The 12,681-nt window shown below is 33.2% G+C and overlaps 1 protein-coding gene across 1 annotated transcript in view; it reads right to left on the bottom strand.

Annotated features, from left to right (window-relative positions):
- LOC149080133 (centrosomal protein of 104 kDa) overlaps positions 1-12,681 on the bottom strand; it is a 33,527-nt gene that overhangs the window by 1,875 nt on the left and 18,971 nt on the right. Inside the window, 11 exon segments of the mRNA XM_089239148.1 lie at positions 1-66; positions 254-326; positions 688-749; positions 3,204-3,371; positions 4,685-4,811; positions 6,232-6,331; positions 7,714-7,741; positions 7,894-8,049; positions 10,030-10,085; positions 10,182-10,307; positions 10,957-11,032. Coding sequence (XP_089095274.1) covers positions 1-66; positions 254-326; positions 688-749; positions 3,204-3,371; positions 4,685-4,811; positions 6,232-6,331; positions 7,714-7,741; positions 7,894-8,049; positions 10,030-10,085; positions 10,182-10,307; positions 10,957-11,032 — 1,038 coding nt within the window.

The following is a 12,681-nucleotide window of genomic DNA, read 5'->3' as shown; positions in this document are numbered from 1 at the left end:
CATGATTTCGGATGATTTGGACATACTTAAAACACAATCAGCAGATACATTCTTCACTCTTGATGTCTATGAACATGAAGAAAAAGTATATTTGTGAACATTTTATGTTAGAAAATATAATTGTACAGCAATTAAGAATACTCAATATTTAAATTGAGTTGTATAAAACGACAAAGATGTTTACGAAATTACAAGGATATATAGAAAAGCTGCTCAGATTTTTAAATGGCAATATTCAAGTTTATTAACTCACGGCATCACCCAATTTCTTCAAAATTTCAGGCATCATTTTGTCAGCGAGAAATAATGCATCAGTTTTTGGAACACTATAATGAGAAAATAACATGATACGATCCATAAAATATTGATGCCAACACGTTAAAAAATTATACGGAAAAAACCATATACGTATTTAGCTATACATAGATTGTGAATTGCTCTCCATTCAAGACATTAGATCTTAATTAAATATGCAAATCTGGATAACTAGATCGGGACTCTGAACTAATTATACACGCAATTAGAGTGAGCGCAATAGTTTCAGCTTTTAGTTTTCTTAGAAAAAAAATGATAATGCAACAACCCATCTCTTATTCATGAACACGTTTCATATATTCATTCAAGTAATATATGACCATTAAAAATAAAAGGTTATGAAAAGTTTTCATGTTCATGTGAAGTACTTACTTGTTACGGGGCACAAATGTCTCAAAAGTGTATTTCAAAACATCCAACGTTGAAGAAAACACCTTATAAAAAAGAAATAAATATCAATAAAACTCTGATACACAGTAATACCCAGAAGTTATACAATAGGTGGGACCAACAATAAGCGCGCAAATCGAATTCACGTGCGTCGGGGTGCAATTTTGCATATAAATACATCAAATATTAGTTAATTTTAACCAATATTTCCGAAAAACCCAGGTCTCTTGAAAAAAAAAATGCAGGTTTTCCTACATATAATTTAAAAAATATCAACATTTTGACATTATCCCAAGATGATGTCACTCTTCGCTTATCCATACAAAGGTTTTTAACAGCTGGCTGATGCGAAGATATATTTTGGAAAGAGAAAAAATCTCTCTCTCTCCCGCAGGAAAATTTTCCACAGAGAAATCCCTTTTCCCGCACACAGGGGCAGTTGAATTTTATCTCTTTCCCAAAATATATATCTTCGCATCAGCCAGCTGTTAAAAATCTTTGTATTTTGACATTATTCCAAAATATGTACAAACGAATGTCGCATGATGTAGCGCAATATTTGATAACACTTTGGTTCATCGAAAGAAGTCAGCTTTTTGTATTAAAACAGGGTAATTTTGTAATTTGTTTCAGTTTCTTTGCATAAATTGAAGTGAACAAACAAGAATGTCAAAAATTAATTGGTGAGTGTAAGTGATCTGGTGCGTTGTCAATAAATATAAAATACCATCATTTTGAATGATTTTTTTTTTCAAGACCTGCAATTACGCTTGAAATAACGTTTTAAATCGCGACCAAACCATTCTTTAAAAATGGAAGCTATGGTTCCAAATAGTTCTAAGATCCAAGCTGATTTCCAAAATCTCTGGCAAGTGTTAGGGTATCCACATAGTGCACGTGTGTTTCCGGTTCTGGAAACCCACGTCGTTTCTGATTGGTTAAAAACCTGAATTTCAGCTTTTTAACTTTTCAGGTTTCGAACATTTAAAAATTTCAAAAATTTCTTGGCGTTTCCGATTCCGACAATCGGACCAATAGGAATAGGGAAACGCTCCGTTCATTTGCATAGCGTGTCGCCGCTTTGCACGAACCGGCTGTGAGAAACATAAAATTCCCCGGAAAGATATGTCTCGAACTAGTATTTGAACTAGATAGTGATCTTATATTGATTAATATAAATTATTATTTGTCAATTTTCTTTCGAAAACTCAAATTTGGTACTCTGGTAAATTTTAAATTAGTAATTTGGTAAATTGGAAAATATCGAGAGAATCGGTCTTCCTCAGTTAGTACTTAGTAGAAAAGATGACGATATTCATCACGTTTGTTTTTTGGTTGAGGAGAACTTAATAAAAATATTTTTTATAGTTATAAAATAATCTCTTGAAAAATCGGTTATATTCGAATGTCGAAAGAAAAAGTTTTGAGAGTATCAAAATCATATGAAAAAATTTTTTTCTCAAGTTTTTTTCTCTCCGTTTAGAGTTATTTTCTCCGTTATTTTATCAAAAATAACAATTTTTCTAATAAACGAGTTATAATTGATGTGAATTGGTTAGGAAACAGTGGCGTTGTGGCCCTCACAAGGGTGGAGCTGTCGAAAACAATGATGAGAATCGTCTCAGGCTCCCAAGTCGGAGCCTGAGACGATTCTCATAAAGGGAGACCTCTTCACAATAAATTCAGTATTGAGAGTTACGTGAAGAATCTGATCGAAGGGCCCTATTGCTAGACGTGGTTTCGGCTAGGCATGATTTCTCTGTATAACCTTTGAACCCCCCTTATGAGCCCCCTTAGGGAGATCGAATTTTAAAAAACCCTTTCTTAGTGGGTCTTTACTTCATAAAATAAAACTACTGACCGAATTTCATATTCATAACTCCAGTGGCACGTCGGTCAAGCAAAATCATTCTAAAAATTATCTATAATCTATCCATCCATAATAAATCCTTCGCAACTGCCTGCCTAACGAAGTCCTAACTGGAAATTAAATAAGAATAACTTGTGTAGCTCCTACATAACAATTATTTAGAAAGTACCATCAACAAACCTTATTTTACAGTATATCCAGGAAGTCCTTATTTTTAAGCCATTTTTTCTCAACCGGTTATTTTAACATACCTCCAATTGAAAAGGATTCAAATAGCATGCTCATTTTACATGTGATGTATTATTATCCACCGCCAAGTAAGCTTTCTGAACACGCTCTATTTATACGCCGTAAAAACCCCATATTAGTCTTATTACTTATTACGCACCCATATAATTGTTGTAAGTGAGTCGCAAAGTGAACGATTTTGCATAGTCGCCGATAATCAAAACACAAAAAGTGTTTTAATTTTTTGGCTTTTTACGTGCCCGCGTCAGGCATGTGGTTGAAAAAAATACACTCTCGGTAACAATTTTTACATGCCCCGGGCATGTCGGACCCTGACAGTACATATATAGTCCAGCCCTGATCTGTAAATATGTTTAAAGTTAACGAAATCATACATTACCGTGTGGACCTTATCTTTCAATACTTTCTGTAGTAAGAACGTTAAGCCTCGGACAACTTCTCCAGGTGATATAGATTTTCCTCTCTTTTGATATTTCTGTAAGAAGTCCATGATGTCTCGAAGCCCTTCTTCACGATGAGCATAAGATTTGGAGTAGAGCTTCTGAACCTACGGATTATGCAAGATTATGTAATCACAATATATAATATTAAAATATTTATTAACATTGAAAAAATATATATTGTAATGTGAGTGCATCATATCAATGGTATGAGTTACTTACTTACCCCGACCCGGCAAATGTGATTCGCCATACGGGGGTTCCCCGGAGGGAGCATTTATTTTCTCAATTTGAAAAAAAAAAATATATATATATATATATATATATATATATAAATTTTACCCGTGGGAGTACCATTGGCCCCCGAGGTTAACAAATTCACCTTACAAAACAATTTACATTGCATTACAATTACAAAAACAGAACAAAAGATTACTACTACTATTACAGCTCTTACATTATACCTCAGGCAGCACCATTAACATGAGGCTAGCAGGAATTTGATTTTCCCGAGATTATTACATTAAGACACTATTTATACATTATTGCTTTAAGTAGTACACAAACCCCGTAGACAGCCACGCTGTTCATTATATCACGATTAGTTTTGCAACTACGCATTGTAGCCTCATGCAGTAAAAAACACTTGATGCACGGTTTGTTCACGCACAGTTTATGACATATCGCGATACTTCATGCTTGTTTGAAAATATTTTATAGCGTTATAAAGATAGTGCCTAAAAAAGAGCGATTCGTATAACGAGCACCGTGACGACGCATCCATATCAATGGTATAAGTGTGCTGCTTCACGCACACATCGATTTAAAAGTTCTCTGATAATTTATTTTAAAGATGGCCGAGAAGAGAAAAGAAAAGATGGCCACCACTGTTAATAACCTTGCCTTATTTGCCTTATTAAATTGCCTTATTTGTGGAAAACCATAGGCAAATTTTATGCTCAATGAAAACCGCATAAAATGCATGGAGTTGTAAATTGTTTTACTGATTCGTACGTTTGGATTGATTATTGATTGTAATTCTTATGACGAGTTTTAAGGATATTATTGCATACATACCCATGTAACAACTTATATTATCTAAAGTAACAACTTATATTATCTAAAGGATGTAACCACGAACCTCATGGAATGACAAGCATTTTAAATTAGAATCTTTATTTTTCAGAAAAAACGGTTAGGTTTTTTTTTAAATTAATAACAACCTTATTTATTTTGTTTTAATACAAATGCATGCGATGTGTAGATTTTTGATATTTCGAATCATTACAATTGCCACAAAAATTCGAAAGTAAAAACTGTAACGGCCAACCTCTTTGTTCTCTACATTAGAGAAAAATTGGAATGGATTATAAGTACCAAAAAAATGCTATCATGTAACAGTCATACTATCATAACATACTAAAGTCAAGCCAAAAACTTGGATTGATAAAGAAGCTTCTTTCCTATCTTTATCAGTCATTGTTCCTGACGCTGCTTCACTTGGACTCACATCATCTCCAGCGATCAACGAAGGCTGACTTTTTGCCCTATAAACGATAGAATTTTAAAGTGAAATCACAATAATTTCTTTAAATTGTTTGTATTATTATTCATACGATCGTCTTGTTCGTTGCTAGCACACACAATTTTGAAATACAAATAAATACTTCACATTCCTTAAACCGGCCGAATAAGCTGCACCTTTTTAGAGCATAAGTCTTTCATTCAGAGATTGATTTTAAAAATCTATCAAAAATTAGTATTATGCTGGTAAATATGTAACTATTCACACTATATGAAAAATTAGCATAAGCCTTCTCTGCTAGAGAATCATAAACAGTAAAATTCTAGTAAAACAAAACACAGTACAGTAAAAGACCGTTATAACAATTACGGCTTATAACGAGGCCCCTATAACGAGTGATTTGCAAATAATTGTCAAATAGTTAGTGTTAAAGATACAAAAAAAAATATTCGGTTATAGCGAGTTGAAAATTAGGAAGTATTTGCTATAACATAAACGAATTTTAAAAAGTACCAGTTTTCTCTTCTCTCTCTTCAAGAGTCAAACATAATGACTATTATCATGGTACATGCTTTTCATAATAATTACTCTATGATGGTAACAAAAAATGGACGTACGTAGAATAATCAATTTTTTTAATCTCCTCTTCCTATTTTTGGGCTTCTCCATTATACACATGGGATATGTGATGATTTTATTCATTCTTTTCTATTCCAGCGACTAAGGGACCGCAGGATCAGAACTTGTAGTTTATAGTCGTTTCCGAATGACTGAAAAAATCGTGCTAAAAACTTTCCAATTAGCGAAAAAATGTTGACGAGTCTATACAGCCACACACACACACACAGGGGCCAGGGAAGTGAGCAGTGATACTGTATAATAATTGAGACTTTTAATTATTCAGTTGGTCGGCTAAATCACTTTGATAATACGAAATTCTATGCAAAAATATCTTAGGGAATTAACTGCTGTGAAACTAAAAATCAATTTCTTGTCTAGAGAGTTCTGGTCATCTAGAGAGTTCTGGGGGCTGACAGGGCTCTAGTCCTGGGGCCCAGGACAGTTCTCATCATTTTTTGCTTTTTCACGCTATAAATTAACTACAGAAGGGCCCGTGAAAAGTCTAACCGGGGGCCCGGAAAAGACCCCAGTGATGAGGGGCCCCACTCCAGGATATGGTGCCCATAACGAAACGATCTAAAAACACTTCAATTCACATAAAGTAGCAATTTTCAACAATTTTATAACCTGATAGAGCAAAAAATGGAAATTTGCTTATAACGAGAAGTCTTTTATAACGACAGTTTTACTCGTGATTGTGAACTTTCGTTATAACGGACTTTTACATAGGTTTTGTTCACGAACAATATAAATGTAACAAGATGTTTAATGATAGCGTTAATAAATGAAGGTGAAAAAAAGAGCACGCAACTTAAAAGTACTTTTTTTGAGCGGGTACGACTGTTTCTTCGTTGTTCATGTAATTGCCTTCAATCGGAGGAACCATTTCAGATGTTGGTAAAAGCATGTTTTCGGACGGATCTGAAATACGGGATTACATTCAAAAAATCTGAACTTTCTCTAATTTTTTTTACATTAATTCATTTTCTAAAAGACAACCTATACCGAAACGCGTTATAAGAGTATCAGTACTACTCTTTCGCAACATTACGAAAATATATGAAATATAGACATGGTTTGTGTGTATGTAATCATGATATTTTTTTTCAGAAAAGTTGCCGTTATACTCACGAAGCAATTCTAACTTTTCATTGTCTCTCAATGGTGCTCGTCCTGGCAATTACCCTTTAATTCTTCAAAAACAGTTTTTATGAGAATTACTCGCAAAAGACTTCCCCTTAATTATTTCTGCCGACCTCCATTGGAATCTCCATGTTGATTACCTCTTTCATAAGTGTCTCCAAAAACTCTTTTTTTCTTCGTCGGAACCTCAAAAACTCCACCCGTCACCTCAAACATCTCTGCTTCCAAACCTACATCCTTCCTCTACCCTCATATGCCTGTGAAATCTGGGACCCCTATACTCTCTCCAATATAGACAAATTAGAATCTATTCTAAATAAATCCGCCCGCTTCATTCTTAACTGTTGGTCATCACTGAGCTCAAGTGCCAACTCAATATGCAACCGCTTTTTACCCGTAGATATATCTCTCGGTTATCCTTCCTTTTTAAAATTATCCACGGTCATCTTCATATCGACACCTCGAACCTTCTAACTCCGGCTTCATACTTTTCATACCATTCACAAAAATTAAAACCCATCTTTGCATCCACAGATTGTTTCAAATTTAGTTTCTTTCCCCGAACAATAACCGACTGGAACAACCTCCCCCCCCCCAAACATTATTGATTGTGAAACAATTTCCGATTTTCTTTGTGACATCAGTCATCTCTAACTTCATCACCGCATTCCCTTGTATAGGCCTCGGAGAACCAATATTGAATAAATAAATAAATAAATAAATAAAAAACTAAAATAGGTGTTTTTTTAAAAAAAAGTTAGAATTGCTTAGGGAAGCATGAAGAAAAATTTGATACTTCGATCATTTCTATACACTTATGTTTCAACATAATATACTAGGTTTTTGTTTAACAATACACCTAAAATGGTATTTTTTTGGATCGAACATTTGAAACTGTGATTGAAGGATCAGTTATGAATCATTTATCATAATTTCATGCGGAAAAGATGAGAATTTTCATTCTTCCTCTTTCTCAGGCACCAACGGTAAATTTGTGTTGAAATAACATGTTGAAAGATTGCTGTTAAGAAAATTATTTGTCGGAATCGGGATTCAGAATAGTATAAACACACACACTTTTAATTTTTTTTAATTTTTTAACCCCTTTCTAAACATTTATTTAATAATGATTAAAAAAGTATTGGCTTATTAAAACTCACCGTGTAGACTAGCTTTATCGGGATCATACTAAAAAAAATGAAACAAAAAGTTCAGATAGACTTTTTGATTTTGTTCAGATACGCACTAGTATATCGTAGTCATTTATTGAATGTAATTTGGCAATTCATTCCGAATAACCATTTCTATCTTTTATGTGGATATACACGTGTTTCGCTTACCCCTGACATTTCCATCAGTTCGGGCAGACGCAGTCGTTTGTATTCTTTTATGCGCAAAGCCTCTATTTCTTCTTTTTTCACATGGGCTGCATCATAATCATCTCTTTCAATGGCCAACTGTTTTTCGATTTCTAGTTTTCCGATTTTCTCTCCAACCTAATTGATAAATGAGATACGAAGATTTCGATTTCCTATATTTCTGAAGAAATCAGATATATGCCCGAATAATATGCCCAAAGGTAATATGATACGCGGTAAATTTGATAAATCCGGTTATTATACATAATTACTGACCATTTTGGTAAGTTTGATAAAAATTTTGCGAATTTATCACATTTACCAGTGATTATGTACAATCCCCAGGTCGTACTGGTAAATGTGATAAATCGTCAATTAATTACTTAACTTTACTGGACATTTTTCTCAAACTCCAGTCTAAGATGATAGATTTGATCAGAGAGATTGATTTTGTTTCAAAATGTTGATAAATGTAAAGAAAGATAATATTACCACAGGCACACGCACATATAATTTATTACATGTTTTATCCTTATAACACTTATTTAAATTAAATTTTAATGGCAAAATATGTGTAGTGCATCCATCATAGACGAGAGATACTGATAAGTCTGATAAGTGGTTCGTTTTCTGAGTGATATTTTCGTATGATCTCTTCCACATTTTTCCAACTTCAATCGGGAATTATGCATAGTCATCGGCAAAAGTGATAATTGTTGAAAAATTTATCAAACTTACAAAGGCGTTTGGTTATTATGCATAGTTGCCAATTATTATGCATAATTACTTATATTTACCATGTTTACCGTAACATATACATGAATTATGGTATCTCGATTGGTTTCCCTTGCATCCCGCTTTACAGCCCGAACCTTTGCCTTCCGCAATCACTATTAATGATGATTAGTGGAAAACTAATTTGACGCAATATGTTCTGTTTAAATATACAAGAAAGATATCGCGTGTTTCTCTTGGTTATATAGTGAACAGAATGTCTCGTAAAAAGTTTCCGTTTTGAATATTTTTGTTTGAATATCTTTAATATGCTTAATATATGGAATGGCAGAAACACTGAGCAGACAGTGTAATAGTGGTATCACTCAACAAATTTGTAGAAATGTTTTTCCTAATCGCTCCAAGAGAGATAAAGTATATTAACCCTTGAATGCGCAGCTTTGCTGATATGCAAAACTTTCTTCAAACGCTCATTACTGCAGTCAGTTTGAAGATTAAAATTAAAAATTATCTTTGCACATAGAGTGTGAAGTCATATTCTTCCAATTTTCTCATTTTATATTTTGCATTTGCTGGCAGATGTCCCAATTAACGACAACAACTCTTTGTTGCAGAGCATATGTGGCTGTGATTTCGCTAATTTGTTAAAATGCGTTGTTTGCATTTTTTGTTTGTTTTACCTTGAAGTTTCAATCCTAATTTTTTTCTTACTATAGTTTGAATCATAAGGAAAGGTAGTTATATGTGTTTGGAAAGTAATATACTATATACTTCAATACACTTCTTTTATGTGCGATTTTTGAGGCATTGCGAGTCTTCAATAAGGCTCTGTATAAGCACCACACAATTCGGAATAGAGTTTTTTAAAATACATTATATTACCGGCTTTTTATATGCTTCATTAAATATGAAAAAAAATTATGAGCTCAAAAAATTGAGCATTTAAGGGTTAAAACAATTTTTTTCTGTGATCGTTTTACCCGTATTAAACGCTGTTTTTCCCCAACTTTCCTCCGTTTTTTTGAATTCGAATATCTCAGTAAATATTGCACTTAGAAAAGTGGAATTTTTTTTGTTGGCATCAGGAGAGACAGTGCAACAACTTTGCAGTTGGGTTCTTGAGAACAGGGTGTCCATATAAAAAGCGAGAGAGAGTTAACGCTTTCATTTTGATAACTACACAACACACCAATTGCAATATGAATGACATAACTGAGTACTACACCTTATTTGGACATTTGTTCTAATTGGAAGTACACCTCCAGGACCAACGATTCGCCAGTAAAATGCTATACGCCCTGCTACTTATGCACCCTGTATATAAATATTATTTGAATTCCATAACAGATCATGAAAATGATTGAACAGTAAAATTGGTCTTACTTTTCTCAGTTCTGCTAAAGCAAACTTCAACTTTTTGGCGTAAACAAAACGGTCAGCTAAGAAAAAAAAATTCCTTTTCCTTTTAACTGTTAAAAAAACATGTATGCATAGAAAAATATTTCATTGCATGGTACAATACTTGATATACCGACCAATTATTGCTTGTTGCTTCTTCTTATACAAGGCTCTAAATAGTTCAGCGACTTCTGGATCAACGTACATTGTGAAACTGATGTCATCGGCGGGTGAAATACTGTCCAGCCTGAAAATATTTTACGCTGTTGTTTTATTGTTATAACATGAACTTGGAAGGCTTTAATTTAAAAAACGAGAGTTATCGGTTTGGCATGCACATGTATAATCATTCGCTAAATAGATGAGGGAGGGAAATATAATAAAATATACTAAAAATCTACCAATTATACGTCATGAAATTTCTCATCACAAAATATAAAAAAACCACCAAATACTAGTAATCGACTAATACATACGAAGTTGGAACATCCTGGAATGTGTGCAAGTGATTGTGATGCAAAAAAGCTCACTGTGAATCAAATTCAATTCATTTCATGTATTTCAAAAGATCACAAAGATAGGTGTGACTAAATATCATGGAAAATATGATATCTCTCTTTAGTCTTCACAAACGAGAATCATTTCTGACTGCTATAAATAAATGTCGTAACTTACCTCAAATCTGAGAAGTCAGGTTCAGCCTAAAACAAAAAGTAGGTTCAAAGCTTAGGGAAATATGCAAAAAACTTGTTACAATTGTTTATTACATTAACTATACATTTTTGGTTTATAATTTAAAATTTGTTGCTCAATTTTTTTTTTTAATTCCGAAGAGATAGAGATTTAATAATTCGAAAATTCAACTTTAATAGTTGAAACAGCATAAAAAAACCCCCATCGAAAGCCTCTCACTCACCATGAGCTTTGCTTTCTTTGATCCTCCTTCCAAGACAATTTCTCCGATGAGATTTATTGCTATCACTGCCACCTATTTCGTAAACAAAGAGAAGTCTTGAATGGCTGTACAATGTATACACACAGTGGTAGTTTTTCTTCCCTTAACCTAAAATGTATAACTCAGCATTTTATAATAAAGGGTGTACGAAAGGTTCTCCCTCCACCGTAAGTCATATTTTAAAAATTAATTTAAAATCAACTAATTACCGTATTAACCCCATACTCGTGTCGCCCGAACTGGGTTTCGGCAACTGAAAATGCAATTTGTGAGCGATTAGACTTTTTCTTTCTTTTTAATGAAGGGAAAAATTGGTTTTTATTTTCAATTTGAATGCTGAATTGAGTTTACCCTTTTTATTGATATAATGCACGAAATCAAACAGTGAAAAATACTTCCAATAATTTTTGATGCATTTTTCCGAAACATATTCCACAGTTAAGTAGTTAAAATCAGGGCTGCACATGACGCGCCGGAGTCGGTACAAGCTAACGCCATGCGTGACGTCATTGCTCAAACAAAACCGAGTGCGCCATCTTTGCTTTGTCAATTACGATAGTTTGCAATCGCTGTACTGCCCATTTTTCACTGAACTATTTGCTAAATTACCTTTTCGATTATTGTCTCATTAGTATTAGTATAGTGTCTCGTTAGTATATATATATATATATATATATATATATATATCATAATTATTTCATAATAATTTCATAATTTAAATTTTGAAATAGAGGAAAAAAAGCAAACCAATATATATATATATATATTGGTTTGCTTTTTTTCCTCTATTTCAAAATTTAAATTATGAAATTTTGCATTTGCTTATCAGGCAACTTCCACTGAGAATATTTTACTCGGATCCATTTCAGTTGTATCACGTATGTTAGTTAATTTTTATTGGATTTATTGTAAGCCCACTCGAGGCAGATAATTTCAATTATCTTTGAAACTTTCTGATAATTTTGATTATCTTTTTGTTTTCATTTGAATTGGGTGTAGCTTTTAGAAGCCTAGGGCTTCGTTATTATTTCCGTGTGTTTTAGTGCAACATAAAAACATGGGAACCAACTATATAAAAAATCCTAATATAAAATGTCTGTACTTATTATTATTATCATTTTGAATACTAATATCAAAAGACATTATCACAGACATTACTACAAAAGACAATTCACCAACTATTGCTTGAATTTAATACATTTTTTAGCTTATAAAAAGATTTGAAAAATACCACGCGATCATATTTGTGGCTCTGCAACAGTACCATGAAACCATGAAAAAGACATCACTCACTTAGAACAGCAAAATAAGAAACTAAAATGTAAAATAAAAGAGCACGTTTCTGTGTGCTGATGTCGTCTTCTAAAAAAGTGTTTGAGCAGTGGCGTCACACAGTAGCTCCGAGACAACTGACCCAAGGCGGCAAGCGCGACTTCAGAGAGATGAAACAGCCCTCACTATATAGCCCTGGGTTATAAAATGTCGTCTGCAATATTATGCAAGCCATTTTATCAATAATTTTATTTATAAATAAAATGAAACAGCTTGAAATTTCAATCACAGATAGTGTTGTATGTTTGTATTTAGTTAACACACTGAACATCTGAATTCATGCAAATCACGCAATTAATCGAGACTGCCGCAATTTATGTTAGTTAACGCATAGAAGGAAATTAAATTTG

This window comes from Pholcus phalangioides, unplaced genomic scaffold (assembly GCF_987345545.1).
Source record: "Pholcus phalangioides strain wild (caught in Gottingen) unplaced genomic scaffold, Ppha-v1.0 ptg000011l_1, whole genome shotgun sequence".
Taxonomy (NCBI): Eukaryota; Metazoa; Arthropoda; class Arachnida; order Araneae; family Pholcidae; genus Pholcus; species Pholcus phalangioides.
This window is presented reverse-complemented; position numbering and strand designations above follow the sequence as displayed.